We start from the raw sequence: 22,186 nt of genomic DNA on the forward strand, positions 1-22,186 counted from the left end.
AGGTGTGATGAGCCAGCTTCCCGCAGAAGCTCCTTCGTGTCCCTCCTTTTGTGCACCCTATATTAGCTCACAAAGACGGCTTGACCAGGCCGACTTTCGTTCCTGCAACTACTACTCATACTACCGATGCTGATCTCCATGCACGCACGCACGCCCGCGCCCACACTGCATACCTTAAGCCGTGCACAGTTCAGAGAGCACGTTCATCCAGACCCTGGCCTCTCACTCACCCTGGGACAAGAACACGGCGTGGAGAATGCCACCATTTATAGTTGAGGAAACTAAGTCACAGAGTTGAAATGCTGTGCCCTTGGAGGCCAGACCCTGGCATTTCCCACAAATCCAGGGGCCTCAAGTCACTCCCTCCCACTTGCTTCCCCTGACTTGCCCCCCACCCTCCTGGTGACCCACCGAGGTCTCTGTGCCATTCATTCCCTCCGCTGTCCTTGTCCCTGTCTGCAAAGGTCGTTACCCAATTCCTCTGAAGGGAGGGCGGCAGGGTGGTGAGGTGGCTGAGGAGCATGGGGTAACAGAATGGGTGGCCTAGGTTCCAAATTATGGGAGCCATTGAGGGCTGGGGTGTGAATTAAGTGCTTTCTTGACAGATTAAAGGGACAGAGCCTGGAGGCCAGGAGACCTGTTGGGCTAGACCCCTGCTGTCATCCCTGGAGGAGAGGCAAGAGTGACCTTGCAGGGAGACGGAAGGGGTCAGAGTTTAGACCTTTCTGGGGCAAATGACAGTTCTTGGGAATCAGACTGGCTGGAGGGACAGAGGAAGGGAAGAGAGTGGAGCTGGCCTCAGGGTCTCCGGCTTGCGTGACCAGAAGCACAGAATTACCACTGCAGAGGGGCCATGTGTCCCCAAAGAGTGGTGCAGGCATTCCTGGGGGCACACATGACCTGGCCGTTCACACAGACCAACAGCTTTTGTTGGAGGACTTTTATGTATTTCAGTGTATATTAGAAAAATTAGCACACAGACCTCTGATTTCATGGATGTTACTGTTTAGGATAAGCTGATTATTTAAAATGAGTCCATTTGAGGTCATTTTTAAAAATTAAGGAAATAGCAGCGGTCATTTGCTGCTTTGGCGGCAATCCTTCCTTTGGGAAGGAAGGTGGTGTTGGAGACTGTGGCCCAGGAACCGAGGTGCAGGGGAAAGGGTGGGATTGACCAGGAACATGCCGAGCCTAGTGGAGGAGCCAGTAAACCAACCAGAGGTCAGGTGGGATCACTCGGCAGCCCCCTGCACAGAGGAGGATCTGCTTAAATGTTGGGTGGAGGGACAGGGACCCACACGAGAGACAGCCCGCAGTGGACTGACGTGACCTGGAAGACAGCATCCTGGCCAGGAAGCAGCATCCACAGGGCCCAGCACCCCGAGAGAGGAGAAGTGAGCAGACAGCAGCGGGAGACGGGGAGAGCAGTGGAAGCCCCCGCCGAAGGTGGGCAGGGAGGCGGCAGGACAAAAGGAAGAAGCAGGGAGGACAGTGGCTTGGGGCGTCATCGGTGTCGGGGACGGACTTAGGATGGGAGGCCAGAGCATGAGTGTAGGTGGAAGCCAAGGGGAGAAAGAAGGCCCCAGGGAAGGGAGGGGGGGGGGGGGTGGCAGGGTGAGGATGGAGGGTCAACGGAGGTGGAGTCAGGACCATCCCCACCTTTTCAGAAGGTCAAGTCTTAACATGGAATGAAGCCCACAGTGGTTTTCCTTTGGGGGGTTTTGCTGAAGTTCATCTGGTGGCTGGGTGAGGGCTCAGAGGGTTGGGAGGGGGCAGTTCTGGATTTGGATTCAGTGGCTCCCAGGAAGGGGTTGTTCTCCCCCTCCCCAACCCAGTCCCCGTCGGCACACAGAGAGAAGGGTCCTACAGCCCCTGTTTGGAGGGCACCCACCTCACTGGAGGGCAAGTGCCCACTTAGCCATAAGGCTGCTGGGGACAGGTGGGCAGGACAGGTGTCCCTCCCTCCTTCCTTCCGTCTTCCCTGCTGGCCTTGGTGCTGGGCACTTATCTTTGCGCTCCCTTTTCAGAGGACATTGGCAGCTAGGAGAGAGGAAGTATCCAAGACAACAAAGCTGCTTAGCAGGCCAGAGCCCCTGGTTCTCCTGCATCTGTGTCCTAGCAGTTTGGGGCAGTCCTCTCAACAAAGTTGAGGCCTCAAGTTGGCTGCTGGGGGTGCGGAGATGGGGGGGGTCGGTCAGGACAGATTCCCTGTTGCTGTCACCCCACCCAAGTGAAGGAAGGCACAGGTGCCCCGTCCCTTCCAGTGAGAATATCACACACGCCTTGGGAACTGCAACCCCCAGGGGCCCATTCCCTCTTGGAACCAAAACCAGGGAACAAGGAGGCAGGCACCGACAGAGAAGGAAACGGGAAGTCTGTGGCCGAGGAAACCTGGAGCCCACGGTCTGCCCCCATCCTGTGCTGCCCCCAGCAAGCAAGTGTACACTCCCAGGAAGTCTGGATGGTTCTCCAAGCCTCCCAGAACCCCAAGCCAAGGCCCTGCTGGTGGGAGAGGGTCAAAGCCAGGCAGAATGGGGAGGATGTCCCCAGCCCATCGCCTAGGGGCTGGAGCCGGATTCATTGCTCCTGGGCATGCTCCTTCTGCTCTGCCCCGTGCCTGCCTATGCCCCTCGCCAAGGGAAGATGCTTCCCAAGTGGAGGAAGTGGGCAGATTTTAGCTAGTATGATGGATGCACATGTCAGAACGTCAGATTTTTATCTCAGTAGTTCCTAACTTTAATGCATATTAGAAAAAGATAAAAACTGGGGTGCGTGGGTGGCTCAGTCAGTTAAGTGTCCGACTCTTGATTTCGGCTCAGGTCATGATCTCAGGGTCGTGAGATGGAGCCCTGCGTCGGGCTGAGAGCTCAGAGCGGAGTCTATTTGAGATTCTCTCACTCTCTCTCCCTCTGCCTCTCCCATTGCTCGAGCGCCCGCACATGCACTCTGTCTCTCCATTTCTAAAATAAATAACCGATCAAATATTCTTTTGCATATATTATTGTTAGTGAAACTACACTTCCTTTCTCTTAAAATAAGTTTAAGTAGATGCAAGTCGAAAGAAAAACATGAAGTCAGTTGTGCACAGGTGGGTATCCAAAGCCAGCCGAATTTCAGCATCATTTTTTGAGCCCCTGCTTTGCACCCTGCAGCATTCTGCAGATTCAGCGGTGAACAAAAGTCATGCCTGTGGCAGGCATGGGAGTGGCTGAGACACAGGAGGTGCTGCCGTGGGGCCCCCTTTCCTGTTCGCAGGGGAGTGGAGCGGGATCACAGATTCTTTGCTATTCCAGAAAACTGGCCTCTACCTTTCTCGGGCTTACTGAGAGGGCAATCTGTTTCCTGTCCAGGAAGCAGGAGAGGAGGAACCCTAGCAGGACACGGACAGGGGCACCCCTCGCTACTGCCATGAACGTCGCCGGCGTTTCCTGGCTAAAACGCAACAGAAGGTTCTTTCCTGCCCATCTGATAGTCTAGGGCAGGTGCTCTGGGTGGGTGGCTCTCCTCCACACGGTGATTCATGGGCCAGCTCCTTCCATCTTATGGCACCACCACCGCCCAGGACTCTGTCATCACATGCATTCAGGGGACACACTTATATCTTAGGAGCCTTGGCCCACAAGCGGCGCACTTCACATTCATACTCCATCAGTTCCAGCTCAGTTACAAGGCTGGTGGTGGCCTGCGGAAGGGTCTCTAAGCCAGAGGCCACGAGAGGGCTGAAACTAAGCCTGCCTTCCCCTTGCCAGGTTGTGTAGCCCGGAGGAAAGACTCCTTTTTCCTAACCCCAACAAAGATGCTGTGGGGCTGGCTTCTCCCTGGCTGGGACCAGGGCAGAGGACGTGGGAAAGGAGAGAGGAGACAGAAGGACGGAGTAAAGCAAGAACGGCCTTGGAGGGGAGAGGAACCTGAGCCCAGGGGATACCAGGTGGCTTCCCTTGTGGTCCTGCAGTTTCAGACAGGGAGGGCTGGCCTGAGCCCCTGCACACCTTGCCCTACCTCTCTCCTCAGTGAGCCCCGTGCAGCAGAGTTGAGCCTCAGGCACTGAGGCCCCTGACCACCCTCCCATGCCCAGGTCTGTGCAGCTAGGGCCTTGTCCTTACCCCATGCCCTTGATCACCCAGGGTCAATGTCAGGGAGATGAGGATGGTGGGGTCTAAGTGGGGAGGGGAGGCATGCACCCTGGTCCCGGGCCTTGGAGAGAGCCGCTCAGGTGGTTGCACCCAGGCCGGAGCAGCTCCCATCCCCCTGGCCTGAGCTGCCTGCAGACCCCAGGGGCTGCAGCTCTCTATCCTCCCCCCACTGCTGACCTCACGTGAGAGACGGGCCCCCAGAGGCTTCACCCAATTCCCAGCCTCCCCCTGCCCTGTGTTCCTGTCTCGTGGCCAGGCACTGGGGGCCAGCGGAGCCGGCATCTAGCCTGGTCCCTCCATGCCTTCTGCCTCCTGTCGCCCCCAGGGTGGCCCACTGGCACTCTGCCTGGCCCAGCTGGGGTACAGCCACGGCTGCCACTCTGCCTCGCCAGTGTTTTGGTTGACAAGACTATTTGTCACCCTTGTTTTTTCACAACTGTCTCCATCCCACCTGCCTCGTGTGTAAACACCACCAGCATCAACACACTAACACTGGGTCCCCAGAGCGGGCACCAGCTGGGAGCACCATCCCCTTAGCCGCAGGGCTCAGGGAAGCCAGGGGTGGCAGGCGGAGAGTGTCCCGGGTACCAGCTTTCCCAGACCCCGCCCTCAAGAAGAAACTGGAAGACCAGGGCTCTGGCCTGGCGCCGCCCCCAGGCTTGCTGGGTGACCTTGGACAAGGTCCCACCTGCTTTACACAGGCCTCGGTTTTCCCCTCAGAGCATGAGGTGGGAAGCAGTGCTGTGTGAGCTCTGGGGCCAGACAGCTGGCGTTAAAATCCCCGCTGGACCCCCTACTAGCTGAGTGACCTTGGGCCAGCCTCACAAGCCATCCGACCTCTGGTTTCTCACTTCATAAAAGGGTGAAATGGTAATACTTACGAACATTCATGAACTAAAGTCCACAGGAAGTACTCGCTAAATACAGGCTCCTCTGACTCTGTCTTAGGGCCCCTCCTTGGCAGCCAGAGTTCTGAACAGGCGTGTCCATGCGTTGTCTCTGTGGGGGTCTGTGTTCCCAGCTCCAAGGCTCACAGTGGCCACAGCAGGAGCCTGGACTTGCCGATCCTCTGGACCCGGTTGGTTTGGCCTGCCCTGGGCCCTCACCCCAGAGGCTCCTCCTGAACCCCAACCCTGGCAGCCTTCCACTGGCAAAAACTTGCAATTCTCAGTTTTCTAACCGACGGATGTTGGCTGTGGCTCTGTGTCCCACCTCTCAGCCCATGAGGGGTGTGAGTCAGCCACATTTCAGCAGGGGGAGCCCTCATCAGCTGGTCCTTACCTGTCTGGAGCGGGGGTGGGTCTTGAGAGACGATCTGCTCGCCTCCCCCCCCCCCCAGGGGGAGGTACATGCTACCGTTCTGTGCAATGAGACGGCTTGAGCGCGGAGAGGAGTTGGTGAACAGAGTCACCACATTGACTAACATGGCTTCACCACGTCGGAAAGTGATTCCTTCCTCTCTGTCAGCCTCAGAAGCTCAAGAAGAAAGTCTCAGGCTGGTGCTAGTTATCTCCTTAACACCTGTGAATTCTCCCCCTTGTTAACAAAGAGAAAACGGCTTTAGGCCGAAAGTCTTCAGCAGGCAGCAGGATCCTGCTAGAATTTAACATGTCTGCTTTCATTGTCATTATTCTTATGTGTATCTTCCATTTAGAATACTTCACGCAGGTTTTCCATTTACTGTAAGGATGTGAAGTTTATAAAGTACAAAGATGTGTCTAAGAAAATTAATAACTGGTAGTCATCAGGTGAAACAGGACTTTTGTTGAAGTTATAAAGATGCTAGGGGAGAATGTTTGAGAAAGAATGAGCTGGTCTAGTGGTTCTCAAACTTTGTGGTTTGGGGACCCGTTTAAACTCTTAAAAAATTATTGAGGACCCCAATTTTGTTTATGTATGTTACAGCTATCAATTTTTATTGCATTAGAAATTAAAACCAAGAGTGCTCGCTTCAGCAGCACCTATACTAAAATTGGAACAATACAGAGAAGATTAGTATGCCCCCGGCACGAAGATGACACACAAATTTATGAAGCATTCCATATTTTATTTTCTGCTTCTATCTCATTTTTTTTTCCCCTTTGGTGGGGGGTGTTCCTAGAACAGTGCCTGGCACATAATAGGTGCTCAATAAATATTTGTTGTTTGCTGAAAAAAAAAAAGAGAAATTAAAACCAAGAAAATTTTTAAATCTTCATTCATTTAAAAATAACGATGATATGGGCGCCTGGGTGGCTCAGTTGGTTAAGCGACTGCCTTCGGCTCAGGTCATGATCCTGGAGTCCCGGGATCGAGTCCCACGTCAGGCTCCCTGCTCAGCAGGGAGTCTGCCTCTCTCTCTGACCCTCCCCCCTCTCATGCTCTCTGTCTCATTCTCTCTCTCAAATAAATAAATAAAATCTTTAAAAAAAAAAAAAAAATAACGATGATAAACCAATTACACATTAGTATGAATAACATTTTCTGATTACTAAAAATGTTTCAGTAAGAAGAACGTCATTGTTGTACATTTTTTGCAAATCTCTTTAATGGCTGGCTTAATAGAAGACAGTTTGGTTCTCATATGTGCTTCTGCATTCAATCTGTCGTGATGTGTTGTTTTGGTTGAAGAAGAGGACTAAAATTTGTCCCCACATAAACACATAGTTGGAAAAGGAAGGAATGTTTTACTAGCCTTTTCAGATAATTCTTCTGTGAAACTCACCCAAACTGGACAAGTGGTGGTGGTTTCTTAAAGCATGGTTGCAATCTGAAACTATATCAGTGACCCTTTCCTGTGCTGTTACATTAAAATCCATCAGTCTCTCCAACAAATGGTGCTGGAACAACCGGGCTATCCCATGCAAAAAAAAAAAAAAAATCTAGTTACAGGCTTTCCACTTTTCACAAAAATTAACTTGAAATGGATCACAGATAGATCTAAATGTAAAAAGCAAAACTGTAAAACTCCTCAAAGGGAATATAGGAGGAAATCAAGATGACCTTGGGTCTGACAATGACTTTTAGATACAACACCAAAGTCACGATCCATGAAAGAAGTAGTTAAACTGCTCTTCATAGAAATTTAAAACTGCTCTGTGAAGGCCACCGTCAAGAGAAGAAGAAGAAAAGCCATGGGCCGGGACAAAATATTTGCTAAAAGCATGTTTAATAGAAGACTGGTGTCCAAGATATACAAAGAACTCTTAAAACTCAACAATAAGAAAACAACCCAACTTGAAAATGGGCCAAAGATCCTAACAGACACATCACGGAAGAAGATGTACAGATGGCAAAAAGCATACGGAATGATGCTCCACATCATATGTCATCAGGGAAATGCAAATTAAAACAACAAGCTACCACTACACACCTAGTAGAATGGCCGAAATCCGGAACACTGGCAACTCCAAGTACTGACAAGGATGTGGAGCAACAGGACTCTCACTCATTGCTGGCGAAAAGGCAAAATGGCGCCATACTTGGGAAGACAGTTTGGCAGTTTCTTACAAAATGAAACATACTCCTACCACAGGATCCAGCTTTCAGGCTCTTCCATATTGACTCAAAAGATGTGAAAACTTTTGTCCCCACAAAAACCTGCACACAGGTGTTCATAGCAACTTTATTCATAATTGCCAAAACTTGGAAGCAACCAAGATATCCTTCAGTCGGTGAGTGGATAAGTAAACTGGTCCATGCACACAATGGAATACTCTTCCACACTAAAAGGAAATGAGCTATCAAGCAATGAGAAGACATGGAGGAAACTTCAATGCATATTACTAGGTGAAAGAAGCTAATCTGAAAAGGCTGCATACTGTATAATTCCAACTGTGTGAATTTCTGGAAAAGGCAAAACAATGGGGACAGTAAAAAGATCAGAGTGGTTGCCATGGGTGGGGTGAGGGGAAGGGATGAATAGGCAGAACATGGAGGATTTTTAGGGCAGTGGAAATACTCTGCACGATACCATAATTCTGGATACATGGCATTATAAATTTGTCCAAATCCATAGAATGTACGACACCAAGACTGAACCCTGAGGTTAACTATAGACTTTGGGTGATTATGATGTGTTCATGTAGGGTCATCCTTGGCAACAAATGGACCACTCTGGTGAGGGATGGGGATAGTGGAGGAGGCTGTCCACGGATGCAGGCAGGGGTTATATGGGAAATTTCTACCTTCCTCTCGATTTTGTTGTAAACCTAAAACTGCTCTTAAAAAAATAAAGTCTCTTGAAAACATCCATTGATCTACTTTGCTCTTTGAATGGGTCTCTTAACCATGCATGATTTTTAACACCATTTTGGTCATTTGGAAAATATTAGTTCAGAGTTACACGGATCTTCCAAATGTTGACACGTTTCAGCATACAGTATTAAAAACTCACATTTGATAACTTTGATACTGATCTCATCAGAAGAGTCTTTAGGTAATGGGAAGCTGTCAGGTTCATGGTGGTAAACACAAGTTTCCAAAATTCTTTCACTTGAAAGCTGGAATTTTTTTTTTATTTTGGTGATAGATATGTTCGTTGTTTTCCTTGAAACGATGGGCTCGCTTGGTTCGTTTTTAGAAAATGTCTTCCAGAGACCAAATCCGAATTACCCTTGTCTCTCTGTCTGGCATTCTTTTAAGTAAAAGTGGTGTCCCATGAATAAAGGGACTATTTTCGCTGGCAGCTCAGTGTTACAAGTGCCTTTCCTCCAGAAAACCATCATCCTTCGGTTTGCAGAAGTGTTTTATGCATACTTCCCATTTCATCGCACAGGATATGAAAAAAATGGGTACTCGGGGTAGAGATTGTTTTTTAATTTGTGGTTTTTACTACTTCATCAAGGGCATTCTTAAGTAAAAGTGGCATCTTCTGTGACCCACCGTGTGAATGCAGTCTGGTGGTCCTGTTTCTCCCCTGTTAGCTCAGGGGCTAGCTTTTTACCTCCTATGGCTTTTGCACCATCAGTACAAGCAGGTAACACTGTTAGAAAGGGAAAAAATAGCATCTTAGTATTGTCCTGAACACAGTTTTGATCTTGTGGCCCCCCTGCAAGGACCTCAGAGACTCCCAGGGGTGCAGACCACACTTTGAGAACCACTGGTGTAGCCAATCCCTTCCTCGTGCGTTTGGGGACCCTCGGACCCTGAGGGAAGCTGAGGCTTGCCCAGGGTCCCAGAGCCAGTTGGAGGCAGGGCCAAGTCTTCTGACACCTGACGCACTGCTCCGGGCCATGTCCCTGAGATCCTGGAAGCAGGGTGACAGGCTCCTTTTTGAACCAAGGCAGTATCTGATCAAGCTAATGCTGAATGGATGCTTCCAGTGAGGGCACAAGGAGACAGGAAGGGGTATCAATGAATAAGCCTGGGGAGGGGCACCAGTCAGCCAAACCTGTCCTCTTCCACATTTACCTGCCTTCCCCTAACCCCTGCCATGTGTGTGGTGGTCCGACTTCCATCTTCCCTCTTCCATAATTTTGTTGCTAATATCTCCCAGCCGAGGCGGCTCTAATTAAACTATTCACCATCGTCACTTCATGTTCTGAAGAGACAAGGTTGGCCATTATCACTTTTCTTTCCCTTTGACTGAGCTCTGTGTGGGTAATTTTATTCTGCCCTTGTTCGTTTCTTAGAAATTTAGCCTCTCCAATTTTAGTTCTTTTCTCCTATCTTAGAACATTGTGCTCAGGAGAAAGGCGGCAGAGGGCGAGGGTATCACAGATTTGGAAATTTCTGTCCCGTTCACCTTAAAGTTTATTTTTGACTGAACAGTGCCTGCGTGGTGGTTCAGCTGTCCCCCGCACCCCTGTCTAGGAGAGACACCCAGGAGGTAAAGACTGGCAGGTTGTGGACCCGCCCAGGGGAGAAAGGCACCAAGAGAAAGTGGTTGACATGTCAGGCTGTCCCAAATTGGGTGATGGTGGGAGCTTTGGACAAGGGTGAGTCTCCACTTCTTCCCCGGGGATCTGAGGTGATCAGAAGCCTTGGTGATGTAAACATACCATTGCGCCCCCCACCCCGCCGCCACCGAGGGCCCCGGCAAGCCTCCATCCTGCATCCCCCTGTCTCTGCCAGTCACCTGCATGGCCCACCCGTCTGTGCGCTGGCAGGCCTCTCCACAGGCCCTCACTCCATTCGGCACCAGCCTCAGCACCTCCCCCCTCGGAAGCTGTGGACTGACTACTGCCCTTCACCCTCCAGTCTCCCTCCGCAGCCTCGCACTGGATGCCCTGCCAGGGTGGCCTTGGGAGACAGACGAAACGAAGCCGGGAGGTGGGGATGGGCACTGAGAGCCCCTCGCACAAATGCGGGCGCTCCCTGGGGAGGGCTGGGAGCGGGGGAGGCAGAGGGAGAGAGAGTGTCCCAGGCCCCACACTCAGGGAGCATCAGCGTTTGCTCTGTGGGACTCTGACTATCAGAGCTGTCCCACCGTGGGACCAAGGCTGCCTTCAGCCCTCTCCGTGGAGGTGCACACGTTCACACTCAGCGGCCCGGGACCAAAGCCCCACCAAGATGCAGTCTGTGTGGGAGCCCCTTGGGCCACCTGTGCAGGCAAGGTAGCTATTCCTAGTTTTGTTTTTTTTTTTAAAGATTTTATTTATTTATTTGGCAGAGACACAGTGAGAGAGGGAACACAAGCAGGGGGAGTGGGAGAGGGAGAAGCAGGCTTCCCGCGGAGCAGGGAGCCCGATGCGGGGCTCGATCTCAGGACCCTGGGATCATGACCTGAGCCGAAGGCAGACGCTTAACGACTGAGCCACCCAGGCGCCCCGCTATTCCTAGTTTAATGACTAAGGATCACATGGACCTCCAAGCCCCACCATTGTCCTCAGGCCCTGCCGATGGCCGGAGGGGCACCTGACGCTCTCGAGGGCCCTCTGCCCTTCCCCCTTTAATTCCCCCCTCAGGGAAGACCTGTCTCTGGACTGTGCCCTGCTTTCTGGGCATGGCTGACCCCTGACTGCCCGTCCCCTGGACACACCTCTGTCACATCCCCCCCACCTACACCAGTTTCTCCACCACGCCCAGCGCTCACTCAGTTTCTGCCTCCCAGGAGGCAGTTCGGCTGATGTGTCTGATGCCCCCACTGACTGCAGGCTTGGGTAGGCAGGGTCCAGGTCCTGCTGGCTGATGGGTCCCCAGCTCCCAGCCATGGGCTCAGCACGGGAAGACATCTGGCCAGCCGGTGGTGAAGGAACAGTCACTAGACTAGCTCTGGCTCCTTCTGCTTCCTTGGGGCCGGGGCCAGGAGTAGGACACCACGACCAATTGGAAGGGCTGGCAGATGGTTTCCGAGTGGGAACTTTTAGGTGTCGAGTGTTGGATCCAGTGAAGGGGTCTCAGAGGACTCAGGCCACAGTCTCCCCTGTAAGCCCCAGTTCTTGAAGATAGATAGTGAGCCAGCAGAAAGAGCTGCTTCTAAATAATTGGAAGATCCAAGGGTTTTGAGGCTGGAAAGAGTGTGATCCTTCAGAAAACCCCAGCCTTCTCCACCTCCCCAGGAGGCAGCCTGGGCCCCAAACAGAGAAGGGTCTCAGAAGGGCTTAAGACAAATCCCTGAAGATTGCAGGCCGCTGACAAAGATGGGGCCCTGGGCAGAGGGAAGGAGAGCCAAGGGGGCAGTTCTCCCCTGCTGGGTTTGAGGCACCAGCTAACCGGCTGGGGAGATTCAGGCAGTGTGTTCTTTTTTGCCAAACGTGAAAGTTCTTAAGGCCGAGACTGTACTCATTAGTGGGTGTATGATGGATAAATGAGTAAATGGGTGGATGAATGGGTGGGTAGCCAGATAGATCAAGGAGGAGTGAAAGGAATGGGCATGCCAATGAGTAATTACGGGACAGACAGGTGCTGTTGTAGGGTAGAAGGGAGGCAAAGGGACGGATGGGTGGGTGTGTAAGTGACTGGATGGATGGATGAACGAGGGTAGCTGATGGGTAGATGATGAAACGGATGGGTGGATGGCTGAGGGGGTGGATGGATGATGTTTGATGGGTAGGTAGTATACCTACCACCCTCGGTAGGTAGTATAGGGATGGATGGATGGATGGATGGGCAGATTTGATAGGAGGCAAGATTAGAAACTACCAAATCCTTGGTTCTGCTTCAGAATCTTTCTGGGGACCAGGAAGGTTCCCTTCCCTAGAGCAAATGGGTAGACCTATGACGTCCCCCAGCTTCCCCCAACGACCCTGTGAACTGACAGCATGCTATAGGCACTTAAGCCCAAGTAAGAAAGAGCCCCAAGGATATCTGGCCTTCAGCCATTAAATGCCCCACTGTCACCACTCACAAACACAACCCACAAATGGCCAAACTGCCCCTGGTGGGGCACCCCGTCCCTGAGGGGCACAGTGAGAGAGCCGTCCGCCAGCCCAGGGCCAGGAGGGCTGGCCCCTGCCAGGGGGTGAGGGCGCGGCCCCGCTCTCCTCCTCTGCCCCCACGGTCCCGAGGCCCCGCCGCAGACAGGAAGGGAGGGCTCTCCCTTGGGTGTGTGTGAGAGAGAGCACGACAGTCGTGCTTCCTCAGGGGTACAGGCCTGGGTGGGCCGGGAGGACAGCTACTGAGTGCCCGGCATGTCCCCCTGCCCCCCCATTCTCCGCCTGCTGCGATTGCAGTCGGAGGCCAGGCCTCCAGCGGCTGGGGTCTCTGTGCCTCTTCCCCTTGAGGAACAGCGGGGGCAGCCCCGCAGCTGGAGGAAGGCCCTGCCTGGCCCTGCCCTGCCTGGTCTTCTGTGCTCAGGCTGTCTGCCACGCTCCCACTCCCGTTGTCCTGTGTACTCCTGCCCCCTGGCGGGGGCCAAGGTAACTGCAGCACATGGGGCTGCGCGGGGCGGGGCGGGGTCAGGTGGAGGCTTTCCCTGCAACTAGAGGACTGGGTGCATGTGTGTGCACGCGCGTGTACACGCATGTGTTCACACTTCACTTAGCCTGGGAGATTAGAGATGGAGCAAAACTCTGAAAGATCCAAGGCAGGTCCTCAAATGGAAGGGGTGATTATTATAATTACTGTGATTATTGTTATCAAGATGATCATGCTTGCCTGAAAAGTCTTGTACAAAAGCAGGCTTATTTTATGTCAGCTTGTTGTTTGTGTCTGAGGGACTTCATCTTTGCTTATAATAACTAACATTTGCAGGGCTCTTTATGTTGCAAAGCTGCGTCACATCCCTAGCCTGTTTCATCTGCACAGACAGCCCCGGGAGGTGGGAACTAATCAGGGAACAGAGGCTCAGAGAGGTGACGTGGGTTGTCCAAGGTCGCAGGGCGAGAAAGCTGCAGAGCCAGGATGTGAACCCGGGTCACCTGACCAAGGAATCCTGCTCACTTCCCCACCACATCCTTTGCCTCTTATCTTTTGTGAGGGGAGAGGCTCTTTATTGTACCTGAGCTCCAAGCCTTTTTGCTGCTGTCTCTTGAAAAGTGCCCAGTGCCCTGAAGAGAAGAGAAAGGTTTGGAAGAACCAAGCATTGAACTGAAAGTGCAGGTAGCCATCCCGATTTCAGCTGATGAATACACCCGGACACTTCCAAGCTCCTGGCAGCATCCGGCAGGTGAATGGAAGTGTGTGGTGTGGTGTTGGTTCCAGTGGCTGGAACCAACTGGTTCCAGCTGTCCCTGGTCAGCACTCACTAGCACCCCCAGCGTGGCCCGGCACAGACACGCACCAGCCGCGTCTCTGGGAGGGTTGCGCCCGAGAGGCCAGCGCAGGGGCTGTCTGTGGGGGTGGCAGCTGGGAGCCTGGGTGGGCAGACGGGCCAGGCCCCCGATGACCTTGGCAGCCCTCGCCCCATCCTTGTGGCATCGGTTCCGGCTCCTGGAACCAGCTGGCTGATTACAGATGGCTTTTGGGAAGGGGAGCCCCTCACTCCTGGACGCCAGTGGGCAGTCGCACCGATGACCCTGACAGTGCCCTGATTGTCCCCTGAGTCTCAGGTGCTGCTTCCCAAGCATACTCATGGCCGGTCCCGAGCAGCCCAGGTCCTCTGGGGAGGCCCCTGGCCTGTAGGTCCCAGTGAGGGACCCCTGTGTGCTGTCAGCTCAGGGGCGTAGCCACTCCCCCCCCACACCCTGGCACCCTGTTCTCTGGCAGTGGCCCAAGGCAGCCCAGCTCTGGGAAGCACCCTGTGCTGAGCTCCCCACCCCACCAGACAGTGGAGATGTCCCCTCGGCCCTATCTCCACATGCCCCTTCCTCCCTCCCCCTGCCCACCCCTTTCTCCAGACAGTTTTCTCAGGGAGTTCTCCAGAGTTGTGGGGGTCCCCAGCAGGACCTCACCTCCACCTAGAGCAGCTTCAGGCCATTTACACGTCAACATCATGAGCAAAGTACCACGTTAATGCTGATTTTAAATCGCTGATGTGGTAAAGAGGAGTCCTGCAGGTTTCCTTGAGAAGTCACAGCCTCTCCGGAGCCCCCCGATCCTAAAGTGCTAAGAATGGCATCTAGCCCGCATTCACATTCCGAACACACTGTGTGGCCGTGCCCCAGAATGTTCCACCCCTTTACACACACGCGCACACACGCACATGCATCACAAGAGCAGGCAGGCTGGCCTCCTCATCTCTCCGTGCCCCCCAGGCCAGCAGCTCGGCGGGTAGGGCAGCGGCACAGCCCACCCTCAGTTCCACCCCTGCGCTGGTGCTGTCCGTTTGTTCCCGCCCCAGCCCTGCGAAGAGCATGATGGCTCGGTCATTCCTACGTCTCAGGGGAGGAGCCTCAGAAAGATGAAAGCCCTGCTCGAGCTGGGAGCCCAGACTGGAGCCCGGGTCTGGGTGGCTCCCGAGACTGTGGGCCTGAGCCCCCAGAAGGCTGCCCGGAGCAAGGCTGGAAGCCCGAGGTGGGAGTGGCCAAAGGGGACCCTCAGAGGGCGGGTGGCGTGGGAGCTGGACATTCGATCAGTCCCAGCAGGCGGAGAATGGGGGGCAGGGGGACATGCCGGGCACTCAGTAGCTGTCCTCCCGGCCCACCCAGGCCTGTACCCCTGAGGAAGCACGACTGTCGTGCTCTCTCTCACACACACCCAAGGGAGAGCCCTCCCTTCCTGTCTGCGGCGGGGCCTCGGGACCGTGGGGGCAGAGGAGGAGAGCGGGGCCGCGCCCTCACCCCCTGGCAGGGGCCAGCCCTCCTGGCCCTGGGCTGGCGGACGGCTCTCTCACTGTGCCCCTCAGGGACGGGGTGCCCCACCAGGGGCAGTTTGGCCATTTGTGGGTTGTGTTTGTGAGTGGTGACAGTTGGGGCACCCCAGGCATTTAGAGGTTGGGGGCCAGGCATGCTGGTGCGTGAGGGAGTCACAAGGCGAAGAATGTCTTGTACCGAACTCAGCTGCGCGGGGCCCTGCCAGACCCCCAGTCAGTGAGCAGCCTCGTTAAGCTCCTCACAGAGCTGTGTGCAGCATCGCACCAGACTGCCTCGAGGGTCCAGCATGGGCCCAGTGCCCACCCCACACCTGCTGCCGCACACACAGGAGACAGAGTACAGCACGTGGGCCCAGACGCTAAGGGCGGAGGGGAGCCAGAGGATCTGTGAGGGTCCCAGCAATGGGGGGTAGGCCTGATGGTCTCAGCAGACCAGGAGGTGGAATCATCAGGACTATTTGGGGTACAAATGCAAAAGGAAAACAGACCAACGAAACATATCCTCAACTGGATTCGGAAAAAATCAAGGGATTGACTCAAGTAACTGGAAAGCCAGAGGTAATGTGACGGCAGGCACAGCTGGATCTAGGCGTTGACGTGTTACCGTGTCTCGGGATGTCCCCCTCTCTCAGCTCTGCTTTCCCCAGTGTTGGCTCCACAATCAGGTGGGCCTTCCCTCTGAGAGTGTCTCTTTCCTAAAAGTTTCTACAAATGTACTGGGGCTGTTTGGGCCACGGGGGGCTGCTTGTAGTCTAATTTAACAAATACGGATTCTTCGTCTATCCCAAACTGTTCACTGAGGCCGGCGGGATGATTGGCCAGGGCCAGGCCATGTGTCCACTGCTGGAACCAGGGGACAGAGGCAGCCCCACCCAAACTGCTCAGGTTGGATCATAGGAAGTGCTCTCCTTCAGAGAAGCTGGGACTCTAGGACCAGAAAGTGAGAGAATGGAAGGCATCTCAGTGGTGAGGGAATGAGACTGGGGGAGGGGGGATATCCTCACTACTGGCCCAGGAGACCTGGATGGGAAGGTCAGGCCCAGTGTGAGCACCTTCCCCTGGGTCCCCAAAGGCAGGCAGACAAAAGGACAAGGGACTCCTCTGGCTCTATTATGCTTGTTAAGCTTGGCACCCACAGGCCTGGGCCCAGCCTAGCACCCTCCACAGTGCCCCAGAGCAAATTGGCAAGGGCCCTCCTTCCCTTCCAAGCCTGGCCCTTCGTACCCTTCCTTCTTACCTTCTGTTCAGGGGGCTGGGCTGGGACCAGTGCGTCCTCCGCTCCGGCCTCAGGGACAAGTCAGGGACTCTTGACTAGAGGACAGTAGAGAAGGTTGCCCTTGGCTCCAGGCTGTCCTACTTACTAGCTGCGTGGTCTTGGGCAAGTTCCCTCACCTCAGAGCCTCAGTCTCTCCATCTGTTAAACAGGATGGCTACCTGTAGAGTTACTGTGATTAAATTAGCGACAGATACTGTTGAAATCAACCAGATGAGAAGAGGCAGGGGACAGATAGGATGGAGTGAGAAACCGGGGCCATGCCTGATATTTAAGTGCCAAAGGCCCACTCGTCCCATAAATGTTGCTGAGCACCAGCTATGTACAAAGCACAGTGTGAGACCTGGGGAACTGTGAAAAATCAGGAAACCATCCCTGCCCTGAGGAACAGGCTCACATGACACCAGCTGTGACATGTGGTCAGTGTGCTGTCGGGACAGACTCTGCTTGGGGCCATTGAGGAGGCCTTCCCCGAGGAAGTGACATTTGAGATGGGGAAGAGCCCAGGCACAGATTTTCTGGGCAACGGAGCACCCTGAGGTGGGATAACCCTGGTTTGCCTGGGCAGCAGAAAGAAGGGCTGTGTGTTTGGAGCCCCATGAAAGGGGAAAAGTGGGAGGAGATTGGGACAGAGGGCTAGGCAGGGGCTTGGAGGCCAAGGTAATGAGTTTGGAATTTAGGTATGATGAGAGGCTATTGAAAGAGTTTAAACAGAGTTATTGTACCCATTAGGATTAGGTTTGACTATGAATATCTGAGCCTGAAAAATAATGATTTCAATAATAAATTTATTTTAAATGTTTTAAAAATGTCCAGAAGGTATGCGGTGTCCACAAAGCTATCAAGGACCTGGGGCTGTTTTCTACTATCTCTAGGGTATGGACCTTGTCTTCATGATCCAAGTTGGCTGCTAGAGCTCCAGCCATTATATCCAAGTGTGATGGAAGGAACGAGGAAGTGAGACAAAAGGGTGCAACTTCCCTTTAAAAAGGGCACTCTACTTTGGTTGACCTCTCATTGGGTGGAACTTGTCACTTGGCCACACCTAGCAGCAAGCAAAGTTAGGAGATGCGGTCTTTTACGTGGATGTCAGTGTGCTCAGTTCTTTTTCTAAGGGAGAATTGATGTCACACTAACAGTCTCCTGCTGGCTACCGGGCGAGGAACAGACAAGAGAGAAGCAAGGGAGGGAGGGAGCCCTTGGGAGGGGGACTGAGGGCAGCCAGGAGAAAGACAGTGCTGTCTTGGCCCCGGGGAGACATGTGAGAAGATGGGGAGAAGTGGTCTGACTGCAAACAGCTTTGACGGAAAATCCAGCAGGACCCCAGACATGGAAGGGAAGCAGCAGAACCAAGGATGACGCCTAGTCTGCGTCTGAGCAGCTGGGCTAGTGAGACGCTGGGCTGGGGGAGACCGGACAGGAACAGCAAGGGCAGCTGGGGGAGGCGGAGGCGGGGGGGAGTCGCTGCTGGCACAGGACCCCCAGCACCGCAGCACCTTGGGGGTGAGAGGAAGCTGGGAGGACAGCTCCAGCCCCTGGGCTGTCCCCTGGAGAATTCCCAGCAGGAGAGCTCTTCCAGCCTTCCCCAAGCTGTGCAGCCATCCTGCTGGAATTCCGGGACATGGGTGGGGAGACCAACAAAGGAGGTGAGAGTGGCTGTGGTTTGTAAACCCCCCCTGGCTGGGAGGCGCGGTATGGCTCCAAGGCACTCAGATCAGAGGGTGTCTCCCACCCTCACCCCCTTCCCAACTCCCTTCTCAGAGACCTGGCAGAAACGAGGAAGGTGAGGCCCAAAGGAGGAAGTTGGGAAAGCTCTGGCCAGGTTCACCAGCCGCGGGCCACAGACAGGACAGATAGCAGGCACATGGAGGGAGAGTTGAGGAAGACCGAGGTCTCCCAAGGTCACCCAGGCACTCAGGAGCAGCGTCAGCATGTAGGCCCCTGATTCATAGGCCTGTTTTTAGCCCCAGGTGGAGGCAGCAGCCCTGCTCACCCACCCTGCCTGAGTCACTGCCTGCCTAGGGCACCCATCACCCAGGCCCCGGGGCCAGCTTTCCAGGCCCGTGGCCCAGGGGAGGCTCAGATGCTGCAGAAACTCATCTCCAGCACGGTTCAGAAGCTGGGAAGCCATCCTGTCTTGGTGGGCAGCCCTCCGTGTCAGCTGTGGGTGGCTCGGGATCTTGGGACAGCACCCCAAGGGAGCTGGATCTGGGCTGGCCAGCATTGTGGGCTTGGCCTGCTAGCCTCCAGGCCAGTTGTAGCTTTCTGCCCCAGGTAGACAGCCGCCAAACTTGCCCACCCACCTTCCGCAGTAGACGGGCCTCTGACGCGTAAATGGCTACCTAGCTGGACAGATCAATTCTGGGAAGTCTCCACAGAAGGCTTTGGCCCCACTTACCTTTTGTATAGAATCTTTTGTCAGCCACAGAGTGCCCAGGTGCTAACCCTCATTTCCTTTGTGTCTCTCCCCACCCAAGGAACACCTGCAGATTTCCAGCAATTTCCCTCACTTCTTGAACCACCTGCCACGGGTGAAATAGTCTGTGTTGCCTCTAGCTCAGTCAGAGGACTGGGAGTTGGAAGGGCTTGAGGGTAGAGTGATCAGCTAGTGATGAAGACCCGACACCAGAGGACCCGAGAGGTCAGGGATATGGCAGGCCTGGGGCACCCCACTCCCAACCCCCAGCAAGGGCTCAGCCCCACCGTGGGCTCCAGCCCGTGCATGCTCAAACTGGGAGAAAGGCAGCCGGAGGAGGGGTCCCCGGAATGCTGACACCAACTGCTCAGCCCAGGTGGATGCCGCGGGGCCCACTCTGCCCTGCACCCGCTCAGCTCCCTGGACCTGCCTCTCCCAGTGCCCCGTGTCTTGTCTGGGGCCTGGGATGTGCGAGGGGCCAGGCCGCAGAGAGGATGAGGGGGCCTGAACACCATGGTGCTTTCCTGCTTCTTTCTGGTAGCTTCATTCTTAGGGGCTTCCCCAGGAGCGGGACATGGGTCTTAGAGATACCGCTGACTCTGGGAGCACGTCCTCTCAGGCTGACCCTACTGAAAAACCCCAAGGGAAGCACATAGCCGGTCCAGAGTAGGGCGTTTGCCCGTCGGCCACCTCACAGCTTCCTTACCTTAGCTTTGCACACCTTGCCCCCACACACACACCCTTGCCCTGCACTGGAAGCTGGGCTGGGCCCCGCGGGACTGTGCGCTTGCTAACACAAAGGGGCCAGTGTGCCGCCGCCCCCGATCCTTGCCTGGCCCTGCACTCCCAGCCACACCTCTTGCCCTGCCGCTGGGACATCCCCCTGGGGCCGCGAGGCAGACCTGTTCTTCAGAGCCCTTCGGGGTATTGTGCTGAGGGGCCGCATGGGGGTGTCAGGAGAGTGATCTGAGGCAGGCCCTGTCACAGGAGAAATGTGTGAAGACTCGGCAGGTAAGCTTTGCCCGGGGCTTGGGCTCAGACGGGCATCTTCTTGTCCTGATTTGGATTCCTCGAGAACTTGACCCTGAGACCAGGAGTTTATTGGGGAGTTCACTTAAGGGGAAGTGAAACAGGGAAGAGAGGGAAACGAAGGGAGAGAGGATGTCGCACAGGGCAGGGGGCAGGGATTGGGGCTTGGGGCGGCCAGGGCTCGGGACCCTGGGCATCCTCTGAAAGCCTGGCAGACGCGTCTCAGAATCACCTCCTGTCCGGGCGAGGAAGCCCGGCTGCGGGCCCGCCAACTCCTGTCTGTCCCAAACGCTAACTCCCAAACCGTGCAGCCTGCCGCCCGGGAGCAGAGTGCCCCCGAGGCAAAGCCGGGGAGCCGGGCCCTCTGCAGGAGCCCTCTGAGACCAGCAGGCAGGCGCCCAGGTATGAATGGGGCTCCGCAGCATCTCCTGCTCCAATCTCGACATGAAAAGCAGCAGTCCTCTCAAATGGAGCGCAGACCCTGTGGCTAATGCCTGTCGTCCTTGCTGTGGGCCCTGCGTCAGGCCCTGTGGCCATCCAGGTGCTGCAGTCGGGAGCTGCTCTCAGCACTGTGGGTCTTTATCCCAGAGGCTGGCCTTGGGGTCGGAGCCTCCTGATGTCGGGTCCCAGCTCCGGCACTTCCCACCTGTGAGCATAGGTGAGTGCCTTCCTCTCTCGGGCCCTCAGTTTCCTGACCTGTAAAATGGGGATAGTAACACAGTGACTACCGTGCCAGTTAGTGATGGCCACAGCAGTACTAACAAACTCCCCTAACTCGGTCACTTGCAACAGCAATTATTTCTTTCCGTGGGGCAGCAGTTCGTTGGGGATCAGAGACCCAGGGTGGCTCCGTTATGTTCCGTGCGTCCCTCATCCTCTTGCTGGGATGAACGGGGAGCCCAGGTGTGTTCATGATGATGGGGGGCGCCCAGCAGGACAAGCAAGGCCATGCAAGGCCTCGGAAGGGCTGGCTGGGGAATTTCCACATCCTTATATGGGCCGGAGCAGGGCCCACAGCCACTCACAGTCAAGGACAGAGGAACTGTGTTCTGCATCCAGGGGGCAGGAACTGCAGAGACACGAGGCAAAGGGCATGGACTCAGGCACAAGCGGAGAGCCAGGCAGGGGCGGAGAGAGAGACTAATGCAGTCTCCCACCGCCCCTCCATGAGGTGCGTGTGTGTGTGTGTGTGTGTGTGTGTGTACACGTGCATGCAGGAGCGTGCTTTGTAGGCCGTGAAGGGCTGCGTGAGTGTGCAAGGTGCTGGCGCGGGGGAGGTCCTGTGACTGCTCCAAGAGCCTCTGCATCTTCAGAGACCACTGCCTTCCCGGTTTGGGGGGTACACGTACGTGATCCGTCGTCTCTGAGAACGGTGACCCTGCTTGGTTCCCAGAGAAAGGGAAGGGGGAAGACACCTGTTCATTGTGACGTACTGTTTCTGCAAGTCCAACAGGGTCTCAGCCTCCACGGTGCACCTTGGGAAAATCGCAGCCCCTCAGACAAAGGAGGAAGGGGAGAGGGGCAGAGAAAGGCAAACTCCCTCTCTCTCTTTCTTTTTTTTAATAAAGATTTTATTTATTTATTTGATAGAGATAGAGGGAGAGCACAAGCAGGTGGAGTGGCAGGCAGAGGGAGAGGGAGAAGCAGGCTCCCCGCTGAGCAGGGAGCCCGATGCGAGACTCGATCCCAGGACCCTGGCCTGGGATCATGACCTGAGCCGAAGGCAGCTGCTTAATCGACTGAGCCACCCAGGCGTCCCTCCCTATCTCTTTATTCACCCTTCTACCCTTCCCTTGTTTAACTGGGTCTAGGCCTCCCTGGCCCCCAGGGACAGGTAGGCCACAGGTCAAAGGCAAATAAGTAACTAAAAATTAATAAAATTAAGTTTTGGGGGCACCTGGTAGCTCAATCGGTTAAGCATCCGACTCTTGGTTTTTGTCTCAGGTCATGATCTCAGGGTCATGAGATCGAGCCCTGTGTCAGGCTCCTTGCTCAGTGCGGAGTCTGCTTGCTCGCCCTCTGCGCCACCCCCCCCCCCCCCCCCAAAAAAAAAAAAAAAAACTTTTAAAAAAAAATTAGGTTTTAACTTTGGGCCAGCCAAGGGCCTAAGCTCTTGACATTGAATATTGACATAACTGGACAACCAGCCTCTTCATGCCCTTCCCCCAAGGGCACAGCTCCCCTGGGGCCCAGTCCCTCAGCTACCTGGAATTCTCAAGTAA

General features: G+C 54.7%; 1 protein-coding gene and 1 non-coding gene across 3 annotated transcripts in view; both read left to right on the plus strand.

Annotated features, from left to right (window-relative positions):
- Nucleotides 1-22,186, plus strand: part of GNAO1 (G protein subunit alpha o1) — a 158,527-nt gene that overhangs the window by 121,968 nt on the left and 14,373 nt on the right. Inside the window, exon 5 of one of the 2 annotated variants that reach the window (XM_044911487.1) lies at nt 1,805-1,810. The exons of the other annotated variant lie outside the window; for it this stretch is intronic. Coding sequence (XP_044767422.1) covers nt 1,805-1,810 — 6 coding nt within the window. The remainder of the gene's footprint in view (nt 1-1,804; nt 1,811-22,186) is intronic. 2 annotated transcript variants of the gene reach the window in all.
- LOC123323337 lies at nt 6,076-6,182 on the plus strand. Its single transcript, XR_006539340.1, has one exon. It is a non-coding gene; the product is annotated as a U6 spliceosomal RNA (small nuclear RNA).

Source organism: Neomonachus schauinslandi, chromosome 16 (genome assembly GCF_002201575.2).
Source record: "Neomonachus schauinslandi chromosome 16, ASM220157v2, whole genome shotgun sequence".
Classification (NCBI taxonomy): Eukaryota; Metazoa; Chordata; class Mammalia; order Carnivora; family Phocidae; genus Neomonachus; species Neomonachus schauinslandi.